This window comes from Ochotona curzoniae, unplaced genomic scaffold (assembly GCF_017591425.1).
Source record: "Ochotona curzoniae isolate NIBS_2020 unplaced genomic scaffold, NIBS_Ocur_1.0 scaffold_4701, whole genome shotgun sequence".
Taxonomy (NCBI): Eukaryota; Metazoa; Chordata; class Mammalia; order Lagomorpha; family Ochotonidae; genus Ochotona; species Ochotona curzoniae.
In genome coordinates, this window is record NW_024467122.1 from 49,457,271 (window position 1) to 49,476,136 (window position 18,866).

Sequence of the window (18,866 nt, forward strand, 5' to 3'; positions counted from 1 at the left end):
GTGGCAGGTATTCGTTTGGCTTAGAAATCAAGATGTCTTTGTTTCCACATAAGAGTAGCCTAGGCTTGTTACCTATTCCAGCTTCATGCCAATACAGACCCTCTGAATCAGTTGTGATGGCTCAAGCAACTTGGATCACATCAGAAACGTGCAAGACAAGGACTGTGCTTCCAGGTCCCAGCTCATCCTTCCCTTCCCATTTTTGCCTCTCAAGCAGACAAAAAAAAAAATTTATATTTTTGCTTTTTTTTCAATTATTATTTTTTAAATCTGAAAAGCAGAATGGGAGGGAAAGAGGGGAGAGAGAGAGGGAGAGAGAGAGAATGAATGAATGAATGAGATATCTTTCATCTGTTGTTTCACTCCCTAAATGGTTGCAACAGATGGGAGTGAGGCCAGGAGTCAGGAACTTCTTCCAGGTCTCCCATGCAGGTACAGGATCCCATGCTCTGGGTCATCTTTTTTTTTTTTTCCTTCCTTCCTTATTTATTTTTTTAATTGGAAAGTCAGATACACAGAGGAAGATCTTCTGTCTGTTGATTCACTCCCTAAGTGGCCAAAACTGCCAGAACTGAGCCAATCTGAAGCCAGGAGCCAGAGGCTCCATCTGGGTCTCCCACGTGGGTGCAGGCTCCCAAGGTTTTAGAACATCCTCAACTGCTTTCCCAGGCCACAAGCAGGGAGCTGGATGGGAAGTGGGGTCACTGGTATTAGAACTGGCACTCATAAGGATCCCAGGGCATGGAACTTGAGGACTTGAGCCGCTTGGTGACCACGCCGGGCCTAGGTCATTTTCTACTGCCTTTCCAGGCCATTAGCAGAGAGCTGGATGGGAAGTGGAGCAGCCAGGACATGAGCTGATGCCTATATGGGATCCTGGCATGCACAAGGCAAGGATTTAGCCACTTAGCAATCACATCAGGCCTCTATTTTTATTTTTAAGATCCAACTATTTGAAACGCAGATTACACAGAGATAGGAAGAGACAGAGAGATACAGATCATCTATCCACTGGTTCACTTCCCAAATGGCTGTACTGGTCAGGCTGAAGCCAAAGGCTGGAACTCTTTTCAGATCTCCCATGTGAGTGCATAGGCCCAAGAACTTGGGGCATTTTTGTCTGTTGGAGCAGCTAACTTGAATGCATGGTCACACATGTTTTAAAATAAATCCCAGTTTCCAAGTCAGCTCCCATCTTCCACAGGGTCCAACCACTCTGTCAACCCCCAAAGGCCTTCCTGACTGCTCTGGGCAGCGGGACAAATGGAAATGCATCTTCCTGCTAGTCCTACTTGAACTAACCCCTCTCTTGCTTCATTAACCTTCTAGACCTCAGGACCCTCAGGGGCTGCCACAAGTGCTCTGTGCATCCTTCCTGGGAACATGCCTGTTCCTGTTCCAGCTGAAGAAACTCAACTGCTCCAAACACTTCAGACTTTCAGTAATATGAACTTCTAGGGAATTAGTTTATCAGGGTCCTCTAATGATAAAACAGTACCTGTAATCCTTTCTTTTTCCACCTAATGGTTAACATTCTTTAAGATCCCCCATCTTGATGCTGGACTGTGTACCATTGTACATGCCCACAATCCAGATGGATTTGTTACTGTTTATGAAAAGCTATACTACTGTATTAATATAGGGAAAATCAGTGGGAGAATTTTGGGGGAGGGGAGAAGGGAAATCCCCAAACCTATGGAAATGTATCATAAAGTAATAATTAAAAAAAAAAAAAGATCCCCCATCTCAAATGGAGGTACAGGCAGCTAGGAGACAGAAAGAGACATCTGCTTGAAGACCTTGCACTGACTAAAGGCTTTGACCACATGCTAGAAGGCTCCCTCTGAGGCACAGTATTCTCGAACCAATGTTTGGGCTTCTTTTTTCCAGGATCATTTCTTCCCTGTAAACAGTATATAGTATATCTACCCAACTGGACTCAGCTGCTATTGGTGGTTCCAAAGAGGGTGATACTGGCAAAGGCATTCTCCCTCAGCTTATCCAACCACTAGAACATTCAAGTTATGAGGGTTAAACTCATGAGGGTCTGTGTTAGGTCTTCAAATGTTACTCAGACAACCACAGGAACCAGCATCCTGGTCAAAGTGCTCCCCCAAACACAGCCCCCCACTGGAGTATCCATGTCAGAGTACTTGTGCTGACATCCACCCAACACAAAGGTATTCTTGGACAGGTGAGTAAAGGGATCCTGTGCTTTGGATTCTGTAGCCAGTGCCTGCTCCCATTCATCCATCTCTTCTCGGGAGCTGGGGCAGCTGCTTCTCTTCCTGTGGACCCTTCTACTTCTGTGCAATGTCCTTTAGGGGTGGATTTCTGCAAACTTTTTAGCATCAACCAGGCCATCTTCTCACAGTTTTACTTCCAACAGCTCAGAACAGGGCTGCTTAATACAGGTGAAGAATCAGCAGCTGATTTGGGGGAAAATCCTGGAGCAAAGTAGCCTCTTTATAGAGCCACAACATGGTGCTGATAACTGTGATGCCAACCAGTTTTATTCACTCACCCACCAGAAAAAGTCTCATCTTCAAGTAAGCATCAGGCAGTAGTAGCATTCACCTCCTCTGCTCCATTGCATTCTCAGTGGCCTGTTTGTCATGATGCCCAAAGGTGTGGGGGAACCCAAGTACTATGCCATCTTTGGCAAAGTTTGACCACTGTACAACCTAAACTGCTTCTTCTGAGGTTACTTCCCCACTGTTCCTCATTACTCACACAACAACCAGTAATAGTGCTCTCAAAACACAAAAAAGCCTCCAGGGCCAAGGACAATGGCTCAGTGGCTAAATCTTTGCCTAGTATGCACCAGGATCCCATATGGGCATCAGTTTGTATCCTGGATACTCCACTTTCTATCCAGCTCACCCTGGAAAAGTAATAGAGGACGGCCCAAAGCCTTGGCATCCTGCATTCATGCTGGAGACCCTGACGAAACCTCTGGCACCTGGTTTTGGATCAGATCAGCTCTGGCTGTTGCAGCCACTTCGGGACTGAACCAGTGGACAAAAGATCTTTTCCCCTGGCTCTCCTTCACTCTGTAAACCTGCCTTTTAAATAAAAATAAAGCTTTTTTTGTTCTCTACTTTTGTTACAAATTGGACAGTCAGATTCTCTCTCTCTCTCTCTCTCTCTCTCTCTCTCTCTCTCTCTCTCTCTCTCTCTCTCTCTCTCTCCCCCATCATCTCAAAATGCTGGCCAGCAAAGAATTTGTAGGGGAATTTAGTTGGTCTGGCCAACCTGGAAGCGAGACAGTGTGTATAGCACACAGACCTGACCTTAAGGTCCATCTAGTTTTCAGAAGACATATACAGGGTGCCAACATTGGCAGCGATTCCACTGAGAAAGCAGTGTAATTCCTGAGCACCACACTTCTTCCTAACCTGATCCTACAGCTTTCACAGCATGTGCCAGGGAAACTAATTTGTGTGAACTCAAGATCAGAGGCTAAGGTTTCAAAACAAATCACCATTTCTCTCCAGACAATAGCCTGTTTAGAAATCAAAAAACAACTAAGGTTTCTCAGGGAAAACAGCCTTATTCATACAACAGATAGATATCAAAGGTGAGAGTTGTGTGTGAAGGAATATTCAAACAGATTTAATTTTTTTTCCTATCTACCTACTCATGGTGTAATAACATTCATTCTCATGTTTTACACATTTTATGGAAGGAGATGGGCTAAGAAAGAAAGGAAAGTGTTGAGGACCAGCCTGTCAGTCACAAGATAAACTCTTTTGGGACTGGCACAATGATCTAGTGGTTATACTCTCCCCTCGCAACTGCCAGGATCCCATATGGGTGTCGGTTCATGTCCTGGTTACTCTACTTCCCATCCAGCTCCCATCTTGTGCCCTAGGAAAGCAGCAGAGGATGGCCCAAAGCCTTGGGACCCTGCACCTGAGTGGGAGATCCAGAAAAACTCCTGTCTTTAGATCAGTTCAGCTCTGGCCATTGTGGTTAGTTGGGGAACAAACCAGCAGTCTCTTTTTCTATATATCTGCCTTTCCAATAAAAATAAATTAAAAAAAAAGATAAATTATTTCTCCAACTCCCTGCTTACCACATGTTTATAGATACTATCGTCTTCCTCCAATGGTACCACGTTTGCTAAGGAAATAGCTGTATGAGGCACGGGAGCAGAGGCTCACTGCTCCTCTGAAAACAATGCTAAGGACAAGCAATGGCAGATATGCACAAGTGTTGGGTACATGGAGCTTTTTTGTTTTGTTTTGTTTTACATGGAGCTTTTCTTAACCAGTCTTTGCTACAGAGATGTTGAGAACTCCTGCATAGTAACAAAGAAAGAAATGTTTAGGTCCACAAATAAAATTACAGGGCAAGCTAGTTCACTTTTCATCAGCTTCGTTAGACACTGGGAAAATGGAAATAAATAAGGTCTTAACAGCCTCTTTCAGAAAACTAAACTTTCACTAGTTAGGACTCTCAGTGTACACCAGGCATATTAAAAATAAGAATGAAACCAACCATGCAACTTTGAAACCTCAAGGTTACCTTCTAAAGAAGCACTTGGCTTTAGATGCTTCCTAGATAAAAGTTTATTTCCCTGTATCAACTTGCACTTCCAAGACCAAGAAGCCTTCTAAGGACAGGATGCAAACAAAACACAAACACCTTTGAAACAGCCACTACAAATCAGTCTTCATATAGCATATCATCAGCTAAAAGAAATCTAGGAAGGTAGGAGACAATGGAACCTAATTTTTATTCAACATCTTTCTTTGGAGCCTCTGCCAGATGCTATCTGTTGGTAAGTCTAGTAACATAAGGATGCAGTTTAACAAAAACACCAGGGAAAAAAAAAAGTAAGCTTCTTAAAGTTCCCTGGCAAACCATGAGCTATTGCTTAAAGCAAAAGGGAAATGACAGCTAGAAAGACAAATTAGTTCTCTGCTCTAACCCCAGTGTCTGGCCAAATCTCTACTCTGCTTCTCCTTTCACATACTTCTTAATGGATGCAACAGAGAGCTTTTGTCTAGCTTTAATCAACAAGGATGAGGAAGGGGCGGGGGTATAAGATGTAAAACAAAACAAGGATGCAAAGTAAACAATCCTAGTGTGCCAATGGGCGCCTTTGCTGCTCTGCTTGTAGGCAACTGCAGTAGTGTTCTGCTTTGATAAACAGGGTATCAGGAAGGATCCAGACAGATGCTCAACATTGAAATTGCAATTTAAACTATCCCCACTCTGCAAATAATAGTTACAACTGCTGAATGGCAACTACAAGCTGATAGCTATTTTTTAGATGGACAGAATAGTGAACCATGGTCCAGGTGGCTTATGAAAGTCAAGAATAACCAGACGCAAATATTTCTTGATGCTAAGGTTTTAGGTTTCCCTGCGCCACATTGTGACTTCAATTATGAAAACCTTCAAAAACCCTAACACAGATGACATGGCTCCACTGTCCCTTGACTCTGCTGGAAGTCAATCTATGAGACATATGGCTTGCTCCATAAGTCACAGTAATTCACAGTCTCTGACTAAATGAGAGGAAAAGTTACTCATCATACAACACAATTCAAGGTGAGGAAATGTTCTCTTGGGAAGGTCATGAACATGGAAGCCTTTGTTTTTACATAGTTGAATATACGTGGTTTCTAAAATCCAAATAGCTTAACACACTAGCGTAAAAAAACAAAAACAAAAACAAACACACACACACACAATTCTTTGAAAGCTATTTTTGCATTATCATCTACTTCATCTCTCCCCTTCCATGGTACTTACTCGTGGACTGGCCACACACAAAAAAGATGGCAGCTCAGTGAGCAGGCAGCAACGAAGAGAGGAGGTAGCTGATCTTCGCTGATGGATGACCTGGTCGGAGTAACCACTCACTGCTTTACAGTGGCTACTGAAAACAAGTGACTACAAAACAAAACCACACATTAATGTCAATGACAATTATGTTGAATATAAGCCAAACAAAAAAAAGTCACTGTTAAGAATCTGAAAGCTGCTCCTCTAGTGAGTATTTTTTTAAATGAACAATTAAACATGATTAGAACTATATAGTATCGTTGAGACCTGTGGAAATCTTTGAATTAAAAAAAGTGATGACCAACAATGCTTTCTTTAAAATTTTTCTTATTCTTTTATTATTATTATTTTAAGGCTTAAATTGCCTTAAAGAAAAACCATATAGATGGGTATGGCTGATATACCAGCCTCTTTTGAGTCTTGTGTAGAACTTGAACAGGGCTGACCACCGAACACCAATCCATGAAAAAGCGAAGGCTTGGGGTTTGTCTAGCAAGACCATATCCTATTACCCGACATAATGATGGATCAGGAGACAGGTCACATTAGGCAGGGCCATAACATTAACTAGCACACGAGAGAATCCTATCCAGGGGTAGATTCTATGGGGGATGTGTGGGCCCAACCCTGTGCAAATACTAGTCCCAATGGTTAGCTCAGGAGTTGGGGTGGTAAAGGATTAGGTGTGACCAAGGAGCCTGCCATCACTCACCAGTAAAGAAACTGACAACAGTCTGGATTGGTCAAGGCAGCAGCACCCATATGTGCATCTTGAATAGAGGGTGGGATGGGTCAGGATGCAACGTTCACCAGTTCAAACAAGGCCAAACGGAAGGCTAGACTATGCTGGACACTGGCCTAAAACCTACTGGCATGTATGAGAACTGGGTCTGGGAGTGGGTCAAGTGGAGAAACTTGGGTAACTCCCTTGGTGGGTCACAGCTCCCGCTGGTGAACACATGAACCAGACCTGGGGATCGGACAAGCTGGGCAAAGTAGCTCTAATGGCTGGCTAATGTGTGGGTTGGTAATGGAATGGGGTGGACTGGGCAGGACCAAGCACACCTTAGCCCACAAGCAATATTAGAAATCAGCACAGAGCACAGGTCATGCCGAGCTAGGCTCTTACACCGACTGGTCTGCATAAGCTAGGGACACTAGGCCACAGCACCTAAGGCAAAGGCCAAGACAAGTGAAGGGCTATGCCAACCTGAGTCAGAGCAACCACTGGCATGCACATGATCTATGGCTGGAAACAGGCCAGGTTGGGGAGCTAAGGGGACACCCTAGCTGGGTTGTTACCACCGAGGATCATGGGGGATGGACTGGGGACTAAGTTCTGATCTGGATATGGCTGTAGTCTCCCTTGGTACAACTGTGGACTGGGACTGGACGTACCAAGCTGGGCCAGACTCCAACACCATCTGGTGCTCTGGAGGACCAGGGCAGATGTGGGATGGACTAGGCTAGATCTCAGCCCCTACTGAGCCATGTGTGAGCCATATGTGGGTATGGACGAGCCATTGCTGGGCTGAAACATCCAACAGTAAGAACCAGGTTGGGCTGAAGACCAGCAAAGAAAGGCCACTGTTCCTACTAGGACAGGAGGTGAACTCAGTAGGGCTGGCTCATGGACTCACTGGGATGCGCGAAATCTGGCATTGGGAAAGGTTCTGATGGAGGAACCTTGGCAACTCCTCTGGCAGGACACAGTCCCTGCAGAAAAGCGCAAGAAGCATTATAGGAAACAGTCCAGACCAGGCCAGGGAAAGTTACCCACTGGCACATATTTGGCACAGGTCTGGGGCAGACCAGGCTGAACCAGTTTACATCACCCACTGGCAAATTCGAGCACCAGAACAGAGTGTAGGTGGAACCAGGTTTGGTTGTGACAAAAACTAATGCACATTATGGAATACCAAGGTGAGGTGGGCCGTACCGGATGTGGCTGCAGTGCCCAACCAGCACACACGAAAACCAGGGAGGGAGGGGGCGCAGATGGCAGGGGGAATTATGAGGGCTCCCTTGCTGGACAACCATTTCCACTGGAGAGCATGGGTTGGGATGAGGGCAGACCAGGATAGGCAGGGCTACAACAACTGTGGACCTCATGTGAACTAGATCAGGGAAAAGCCAAGCTCAGCTGACTGTTCCGACTGGTGCAAGCAGAAATTGGAGTGGGTGAGGGATGTTTGGGCTTTGCCGCAGTGTCAGCTGGCAGAGGCTGGTACTGAAGGTTAATTCTGTCAAGCTGAATCCCAAAACCACCTGGAGAGTGCATAATCCAGGAGGGGTCTGGAAGGGAAATAGTGGGCTCCTCCCTCCTAGGTTACCTTTCCTACCGGAGAGCATGAAAACCAGGACAGGGGCAGGGGTGGCTATACAGAAAGGCACCTGCCAACATGTGTGTGGACTGGATAGTGGAGCTGGTATGGTTGAACTAGGCTTCAATGCCCATCAATATGTATGAGAGCTGAATCGGATGTGGGACAGACTAGACTAGTCTGCTGCACATACTGGCAATCATGGGAACCAGGGCAGAGGGTAGGCCTGGTGGAGGTTATTGTGGGTCGCTCCAACTAGGCTGCAGCTCCCATGGTTTGCGTGAGGGATGAGTATGAAGTGGGCAGGATCAGGCTGGACTGCAATGCCCATTGCTCCAGTGAAAGACAGGGCTGGAGACAGAACCAACCCAGCAATTGCAACCACCAGCTGATTGGGGCAATGGACTACGCCAGGCCCTGTACTTGCCAAGTACACACAAGAATCTGGCCTGGGATCACCTCAGACAAAGTTTCTTTGGGGATCTCCCCAATAGAAATGCCGGACTCAGAACCCTAACCATGAAAAGAAGAACAAATCAACTACCCCAGCCATATGTTGGGAGTGAAAAACTGAGCAAACAAGAGACTCTAAGATGTACTATGTCAATCAGTGGATTCTTAAACTACTTCATCGTGGTTGGAATGGCGAGACTGACAACAATTCATAACTGTTGAACTATCAAAAACCACTTTAGCAAGACCCTCAGAGTATGCTCCACATCAGGGACTTGGGATGGGTGAGAGACTGGGTGGGGCTTTCCCCACTACCTCCCCGCTTACCCCAGATACAGGAAAAAAAAATATGGAAATAATAGTCTTATCCACTTTCCTGTAGCCCTTGAACCTTTGTGTCCTAATTAACTATGTAAAGATTGTCAAAAATAAAGAAAAAAAAGGAAATTAATATAAAAAAAAAAGAAAAAGAAAAACCATGTAGGCCAACAAAGAGAAGTGTATTTCTATTAAGGGTAGTGGTTTAATTTATGTGGATATAATACACAAGTTGTTGGGCTCGGCGTGATGGCGCAGTGGTTAAGGTCCTCGCCCTGCTTGCCCTGGGATCCCATAAGGTCACCGGTTCTAATACCAGCGGTCCTGCTTCCCTTCCAGCTCCCTGCCTGTGGCCCGGGAAAGCAGTTGAGGACGGCCCAAAGCTTTGGGACCCTGCACCCGCGTGGGAGACCTGGAAGAGGCTCCTGGCGTCGGATCGGCATAGCATCGGCCGTTGTGCTCACTTGGGGAGTGAATCATCGGACAGAAAATCTTCCTCTGTGTCTCTCCTCTCTGTATATCTGCCTTTCCAATAAAAAAATTTTTTAAAAAATCTTAAAAAAAAATACACAAGTTGTAAGGAAACCAAAACATCTATTATTTTTCTCTTATTAAACATCAAATTTACAAATATATGCTTTTCAGGCAATGGTTCATGGAATTAGGTCCTTGTCACTCATGTTAGAGACTTGTGATGAATTTTCAGTCTGGCCTAAGAACAAGTGGCATTAGAAGAATAAGCCAGCACTTGGGACTATATATATTATCTGTCTCTCCTAGCAAAACAAAAATGAAAAACAATTTTAAAATTTATTCGGTTTGCAATTATTCTTGTTGCTAAAATGGGGCAGGGGAGACTGCATTATGGCACAGGTTAAAGTTGCTGCCTTCAATGCTGGCATCTTATGAAGCTTCTCCACTTCCTATCCAAGTCCCTGTCCAGGGAATATAGCAGAAGAAGGTCCACATATGCAGGATCTTACCACCCATGTGCTAGACCCAGATGGAGTTCTGGGCTCTTGGCTTCAGCCTGGCCAAGTATCAGTCTTTATACTCATTTGGGGAATGAATCAGTATATGAAAAATCTTTATTTCCATCTATTTGTAATATTGCCTTTCAAATAAATCACTGATAGAGAATCATTTTAAATATTAAATGTGACACATTGAAAAAATTCTTCAGGACCTGGTGTGACGGTTCAGTGGCTAAATCTTCGCCTTGTAAGTGCTGGCATCCTATCTGGGAACTGGTTAGTGTCCCAGCTGCTCCACTTCCCTTCTAGCTCCCTGCTTGTGGCCTGGGAAAATGGTAGAGGATGTCCTAAAGCTTTGGGATCCTGCACCCACGTAGGAAAAATGGAAGAAGTTCCTGGCTCCTGATTGGCTCAGCTCTGGCCGTTGTGGCTACATAGGGCTTGAACCAGCAGACCGAATCTATCTCTGCTTCTTTCTGCAAGTCTTTGTTAAAAATTTTGAAACAAAAATTCTTCAGAGGAATAATATTCTCCACTGGAGGTGCAGGAGTTCTTTCTTTAGCACAGTATCAGACTTTATATTAAGGATCATTTATTTTGAAAAGAGTTATGGGATGGGAGTGGGGAGGACAGACATAGAAATCTTCTATCTGTTCGCTCACTCTCCAGAGGATCAAGACAGCCAGTGCTGGGCAAGGCCAAAGGGAAGATAAGCCACAGTTTTATCCAGGTCTCCCGTGGTTTACAGGAGGTACAAACCGAGGGACCTTCTGCCGCCTGCTTTTCTCAGGCCACTGGAAGGAAGCTGGATCACAAATGGAGCAGCTGAATACAAACTGTTCCACTTATAAGCCTTCCTAGTTTCTCAATAAGCAAAGTTGATAACCTGAGTAACCATATGTATGATTTACAATTATGTACTGTTATAAGTACAAGCAAACAAACTGTAGGATCAGAATAGCATTCATAATCCTCTGTTATATATACATATAAATCTATAACTCCACTAACTGCAGCACCAAGTCTGTTCAAAGTTTCCTTGTTTAGCATACACAATGCTCTCCCAATTATACAGGCTTTTTTTTTTTGCTGCTGTTGTTTTTTCAGATCTCCTACAAGGACATCAGGGATCCATGTATTTGAGATACCTTTTGCTGTCATCCAGCATGCACATGAGCAGGAAGCTAGAAATGGGAGCTAGGAACCAAAGAAACATACTTTGAAATGGGATGCCCCTCTGAAATACAAAGATGAAATCAACAGTAGCTTCTCTCCTCACTCCTAGCAGGTGAAGAGATGACAAAGTCCAGCAATGTCTGCTCATTTCAGCTAGCTAGTTTAGGCATGTTAACTGCCACTCCGACCATTTCCAGTTAAGAAGCTGAGGAATCACAATGACTTCTGAACGCCACTTTTCTCTTTCCTTTAAGTTTTGTTTTTATTCATTTGAAAGGCAGAATTACAGAGCTACTCTTCCACTGCATAGTCCTGAAATGGTAACAGCCAGGTTTAGGCCATGAAGCCAGGAGGCAGCAGCTTCACTTGGTTCTCCCATGTATATGAGAGAAGGAACATTCCCTCCAATTATCTTCTTTTCAAATTCTTATTTTTTTTATTAATCTTAAAATCTTTTTTTACTAAAAAAATAAAAAGGTATGCAACATTGACTTTATGAACTCCTTGTAACAAAATGTGTTACTTGTGGTATAAGACTATAGTAATAATTCTACTCCCACTATGGTCACTCCCAAATTAGAACACATCATTGTGTTATACAACGTACATTAAGATGGTATTCTAATTGGAAGTCACTAAGTCAAGGCAATTTGTAATTTTCTGATTCCAGATTCCATACGAAATAATTTATTGGGGCTAGCACTGGGGCACAGTACATTAAGTCTTGGCCTGCAATGCCAGCATCCCATGGGATGCTGGTTCAGCTGCCAGCTGCTCCACTTGCAATTCAGCTCCAAGCTAATGTGCCTGGGAAACCAGCTTAAAATGGCCCACGTGTTTGGGCCCTTGTTACTCATGCAGGAAACAGGAATAGAGTTCCAGGCTCTTGGCTTCAGTCTGACCCAACCCTAGCAGCTGTATACATGTGGGGAATGAACCAGTCAACATTGCAAATAAGTAAATAAACAAACAAATTTTTTAAAAAGATGCAGCTTATTAATTCAAACCATTCAACACGCAGTCTTTGGAAAACCCCAGCTCCAGAATAGTTTACTTAATATCTGCTTGTCAGATTTTCTTAGCATTAGTTTTCTTATATCCTCTTTAGCACTGGTGGTCCTTGGTTTCACAATATGCAACCCATCTTTATGTAATGCCATGGATTGGCAGTCCAAGCCAGATACAGGAAAATTTAATGCCTCAAGCAAGATAACTTAAAGTATTTACTTAGTGTGTTCTTCCTATATCATTATTGTGCAGGATACCTGGCAATGAGGAATACAAGAGAACGTTTGTGTTGTTACTCTATTTTGGTCATAAACAAAACACTTAGGAAAAAAAGAAAAGATAATGCCACATTTTGGAGGATGTGACTTGGTTTTCATGCAAGTCACAGCTTTCACTATTCTGTTGTCCCTTTCTCCTGCTTTTGAATGTCTTATTACTCTGTACAAGCACTAGCAGCTGTGTGCGTCTTGCTGCCAGAAACATAATACATAGACTGCAGGGAAATTAGGCATTAAGGAAAAATCTTTTTGGCATCATGCAAAAGTCTCAAGTGAATATAAGTAAACCAGGACAATAGGCCCCACAGTTGTACACTCCTTGCCACCCTGTAGCATTGAAAACACATACTCTGTTTATTGAATTTCTGTTTTATTAAAGATTGTATGTATTTATTTGAAAGGCAGAGTTAAAGAGAGAAGGAGAGTCAGAGGGAGATCTTCCACCTGTGGGTTCACTCCCCAAATGGCTGCAACAGCCAGGGCTGGCCCAATCCAAAGCCCAGAGTCAAGAACTTCATCTGGGTTTCCCATTTGAATGTAGGGGCTCAAACACATGGGCCATATTCTGCAGCTTTCCCAGGTACATTGGAGTAGAACAGCCAGGACTCAAACCAATACCTATATGGGATGCAAGCACTACAGATAGTGGCTGTTCCATACATTTTTTCCCCTCAGCTACAGACTTACTCATTTAATAAGCACCATGTATTTTCCCATTTTTCTAAAATTAAGAAGTGCACTAATGTTAATATTTAAGTTATTATTACTTAAAAATTAGTATTCTGTGTCTGTTAACACGTAAAATGTGGACATGGAGAAAATGTCTCAGCTGCAAATAACGGGTGTAGTGTTTGTAAATCAAATGCTAAACATGGATTCTATTTTCACAGACATTTTCAGAGTTAAAACAAAACAAAAAGGGGGAAAATAAAATGCAGAAAGATACAATTGCTTCCCAGATCTTTCCATGAGGGGAGCTGGCAGCTCTCACGATCTCAGGAAATGATGATAAACGTAGATATTGTAACTGAAAGTTAACATCTAGCGGAAGCCTTTTTGAAAACTTCCTGTTTGGGAGATTCTTCACCAATAGCCAAGTCCTCTAAGCATATAATTAGAAAATAGTGTCTAAACTTTAAACATATACCAAACCTTCCCAAAACAATGCTGTATGTTTGGAACCTTTTGTATATTTCAAAAGGCAAACTCTCCAGTTTCTATGAGCTACTGAGCTCACAGGAGTTGTAGAATGCATAAACAAAGCTTTCAATACATACAGTGTCTAAGAAAACCATTACCATGGTAATAATGTCACTGAGACTGAGATAGGAAATATAATCAATGTTGGTACTATTTCTGCCAACTTTCAATTTTAATGTGGTATTTAACTGAGCAGTCTAAAATCTGCTACTTGAAAGAGGAGGAAATGGTGTATTTCTTACAGGATCTACTTTGGCTCTTTAATCTTCCAAAATTCTAACAAGCAGAGTATTCTTGGCATGCGGGTGGTGGTAGAGCTTCCTACCGAGCAGATTCATTCATCTCTATGAGGCAGAAGGGAAGAGAAGCACTGGATTATACTGCTCAGTATTACTGCATGAGTATTGTAAGGCCTCAGGCAACGTCTCACAAAGCTGAAGATAGGAAATTGTATTTAGAAGACAGGCTACTTCAACAATTATCTATTACTCTTTACAAATCAAATTAACAGAATGAAGGGTTTTCTATCTTCATTCTGAGGAAAAAGCTGAATACAGGAATATTAATTCAAAGCCTATCTGGACAGCTACAAAGGAATTTTATAATCCTGATATTTCTTCCAATTTTAGCCTGATTAAATTTTCATTTCATGTCTACGTATTTGAGAATAATCCCTACTTTCACTAATGCTGATCTGAACACTGAATCTGGGTTCAGCTTACACGTCACTATCCTGAAATCTTCAAACAACTTATGCATATTAAAACATGGCTACTATACTTACTAGTACTAGGATAAGCAACAAACAAACAAAAAAGAGTTGGTGAAATTCTAAGTTTTAGTGCATTATTCAGAAATAAACAAAGGTACATAATCAGAACAAGCAGGACAAATTAAACAAAAATGCAAGATACCAAAGATTCAATGAAGAACAAAACTAATAACACTGTTGTGTTGCTTATGAGCAATGATTCCCTGCTGAAGACGCATGTCAAATTTACACCATATTTACTACGTTTCCCAGGCAACATTTGCTGTGGCTAAAATAAAGTTGTGAACAGAAGCAAATGACAGAGAAAACAAGATTCCCAAATTCTGTCCTAATTATGAAAGATCTTTCATAATGCCACACTAAGAATCCATCTACAAAAAGGAACTAAGAAGGAAGTACCTAATATAATGGCATCAGTCCTAACAGTAAGGAGCTGTGGCTTTTTTTTAAAGATTTACTTATCTTTATTGCAAAGTCAGATTTACATAAAGGAGAGACAAATATCTTCTGTCCATTGATCCACTTTACAAATGGCTGAGCTGAGCTGAAGCCAGAAGCCTCATCTAGGTCTCTCCCAAGTGGGGTGGGCTCAACATCCCAAGGCCTTGGGACATCCTCTACTGCTTTCCCAGGTTACAAACAACGAGCCAGAAGGGAAGTGGAGCAGCCAGGATAGGAACTGATGCCCACATGCGATCTTGGCGCAAGCAGGGGGAGGAGTTCAGCCACTAGGCCACTGCACCGGGCCCAGAGTTGAGGAACTAAGTACGGTTACAAATTCTTTCACACTTCTTTCTGTTTAAAAGGTAGAGGGTACCTTGCTTCCTCTTGAATGGGAGCTAAATGTAAGACTGCAAAAATAGGACATAAAAGACATTATTTCTCTTCCTTGCTGCCTCTTGAATCACTCATTCCCAGACTGTACAGAATTGTACCATAAAATTCAAAAGAAAAAAAAATATATATTAATGTGGAAACAATGGTCTTACACACTTTCCAGGAGCCCTTGACCCTTTGTGCCCAAATCAACTATGTAAAGATTACCAAAATAAAATAATTTAAAAATAAATAAATTTAAAAACAAAACAAACAAAAAACCCCCTGCAGATTCTGGGCCTGGGGCGATGGCTCAATTAGCTAATCCTTCCCCTCCAACTGCTAGGAATTGACATGTGTGCTGGTTCATGTCCTGGCTGCTCCACTTCCTATCCTGCTCCCTGCTTGTGGCCTGGGTAAGCAGTAGAGGAAAGCCCAAAGCCTTAGGACCCTGTACCCATGTGGGAGACCCAGAAAAAGTTCCAGGCTTCTGGCTTCAAATCGGCTCAGCTCTAGCTATTGTGGCCATTTGGGAATAAACCAGCAGATGGTACATCTTTGTCTCTCCTCCTCTCTGTAAATCTGCCTTTCCAATAAACAAACAAACAAAAAATAAATAAATCTTAAAAAAATAAATAAACCAGCAGAGAGGACTGGGTCTGGAGTCTTCAATTCACAGACTTCTGGTGCCAGAGATGAATGCCAACATCTGCGGGTAATGTGCAGAAGTCTGAGACTAAGGTCAAGGCCTGAAGAAGGGCCCACAGTGAGCCAATGGTCCAGGGCCACAGATGCTTTAAGAACATCCTTGAGATAGTCATGTACTGACATCCACACTTGGGTCACACTGCTGCTTTCCAATTATAATGCATTGGCTGTGTTCAACACAAATATGGGTGTGGCTATCAAAGTTTGTGCCATTATCAATGCCTGTAATTTGACACTCCAAGCAGTTCTATGAAAGGCTAAGGCAATAAGCCTTCTGGGATAACCTCCCTTCCTTAGAGAGGGGGCTTTTCTCCAGCTACTCCACTTCTATAACCTTTATCTTGTGTCTGTCTCATTTCTAATTTTCCCAATTACACAATGCCTCTTACTCCAACCCTGTTCACATGTGGATTGCAAAAGAACTGAGACCTCTAGCTAACAACCAGTTTACAACTGACAGACATATAAGCCTGCAGACGCTAAGATTCTAGCCCATCTTCCAGTTAACTACTTAACTGTCTGGGCTACAACTTCATAAAGTATTCTCTTAAATAATTGTTTTCAGAGACACAAAAAGATCTCCCAACTATTGCTTGACTCCCCAGATACCCACAATGGCTAGGTCTGGGCTACACTAAAGCTGGGACAACACTGAAAACTCAATCCAGGTCTCCTGTATTAATGGCAAGATCCAAGTAGTTGAGCCATGACTGTTACATCCCATGGTCTGCACTAGCAGGAAGATGAAGATAGGACATAGAGCTTGGTATTCAAGCATCTGATATGAGACATGGGCATCTGAGCCACTAGGCCACACGCCTGCCCTTCATATGGTGATGATAATGATGATGATTGCTTTGCTTTTTGAGAGGCTGAGACAAAGAGAGATGCACAGAGATAGAATTTATCTGGGGGTTCAATACCAAGCACCTAGCACCCTGGAACTCAATCCAGGTCTCCCACATGGTGGCAGGAGCTCAACTATTTAAGACACCACCTGCTGCTTCACCTGCTGTTAACAGCAGGACAATGAAATCAGGATTAGAACAGACTTGAACCCAGGGTCTGATATGGAAACAAGCCACCCAAATGGAGACTTCAGTGCTACAGCAAGCACTCAACCAACCAGGAAATACCCTCCCCGCAAAAAAGCAGATTTACTTATTTATAAGGCAGGATGATAGAGAGATCTTCTATCTCTTGGTTTATTCTCCAGTCAGAATATCCAAAGTGGGGCCTGGTCAAATTCCAATGTGCCCCACACAGATGGGTGGGTACTCAGGTACTTGAGCCATTACCTGCTGTTTCCGAAGCACATCAGCAGGGAGTGAGATTAGAAGTTGCCAGGACTCAAACTGGCACTATGATATGTGAGGTGGAAATCACAAGCAGAGATATAACCCGTAGTGCCACACATCCACCTCAGTGTAACTAACTAGTTAATGTTAACGCTAATGGCTTAACTGTTTCTTGTTTTCAGCTTAAAGTTTTAGGTTATCATGTAAGTACAGATAACTACTTCAGGGGCTAACATTTACTTACGCTTCTTTCAGTTATTTCTGAGGTTTCTATATACGTTTCTCAGGCTCCTCATTCCCTAAAGAATGCCACTAGTGCTTATCTAAGCAAATGCATGACAAAAGTAACATATTAATAAAATTAGTAAATTATCAAATGAGTTACACATCTACCTGCCTACCAGGAAATGTTGACTCTTTCCAAAACTATGTAAATACTGAGCAAGACTATACTTGTAATTGCAGGCTGCAGAACACCTTTTCAGACAAAAATATACAACACATTCCAAAGACTAATATAATACGTACATCAATATTCACTAAGTCATCCAGGAAACATTTATTTAAATTGTTAAAAATCTGGGCCTGGTACAAGAGCCTAGCTGCTAAAGTCCTGTCTTTACATGCACCCAGGATCCCATATGGGCACTTGTGCTGATCCCAGGGGCTCCACTTCTTATCCAGCTCCCTGCTTGGGGCCTGGGAAGGCAGTTGAGGATGGGCCGAAACCTTGGTATCCCACATCTGCATGGGAGGCCTGGATGAGTCTCCTGGCCCCCAGCTTCAGATCAGTGGATTAGTGGATGGAAGACCTTTCTCTCTGTCTCCTTCTCCCTGTATATCTGAATTTCCAATTAAAATAAATAAATCTTAAAAATATATATATATATTTACTATGTTTTCTTTTATCAGAAAGGCAGAGAGACAGAGAGAGATCTTCCATATGTTAGTTCACTCCCTAAATGCTCAAAGTAACCAGGACTGGTTTAGGCAAAGGCCAAGAGCCTGGAACTTAGGTCTCTCATGTGGGTGGCAAGTACCCATGTTATCAGCTAGCTTGAAGGGCCTACAAAATAGGACTTTCCTTTTTTTGTGCTTAGTTTTAGTTATTCTGGATATTACAAGCCTTTACGTAGGTGTGTGTGTCAGACAATTATTGTTCTCTTACTTAAAGACCTCTATCAGTGTTCAGAGAATTTTCCACCATATAGAAGGTAACCACTTTTGCATTTTTACCAATTGCTTCTCTTACATGCTCAGTTTCCTTCTTAGCCCTCTTCAACTTTGAAACTTTTTTTTCCTACAAACTTAAATGTCCCCCAAAATATCTTCATATGTTTTTAAAGATTTCATTTTTATTGGACACTCAGATATACAGGGAGATGGGGAGACAGAGAGGAAGATCTTCTGTCAGCTGATTCACCCACCAAGTGTCCACCCTGGCAGGAGTTGAGTGGATTCGAAGCCAGGAGTCAGGCGCCCTCAAGCAGGAAGCCTGATGGTAAGTGGAGCAGATGGAACATGAACCAGTGCCCATATGATAACAGCACCTGCCAGCAGTGATTAGCTAACTAAGCCACCACACCAGCCTCCTCTATGAAATCTCTTACTTGGAATGTTTAACTTGATTCCGTTCTATGAAGATTTTTTTTGTTTCAACCTGAAGTGGTCTTCTATTCTGAACTGCACTGCTCATGATCTACCATTCACTTGGAAATTAACTGCATATTATGCTTTCTTTC

At 42.7% G+C, this 18,866-nt stretch overlaps 1 protein-coding gene across 1 annotated transcript in view; it reads right to left on the minus strand.

Annotated features, from left to right (window-relative positions):
- The window catches only part of INO80 (INO80 complex ATPase subunit), a 114,933-nt gene that overhangs the window by 42,432 nt on the left and 53,635 nt on the right, over window positions 1–18,866 (minus strand). Inside the window, exon 25 of the mRNA XM_040969963.1 lies at window positions 5,767–5,907. Within this exon, the coding sequence (XP_040825897.1) occupies window positions 5,767–5,907 (141 nt within the window). The remainder of the gene's footprint in view (window positions 1–5,766; window positions 5,908–18,866) is intronic.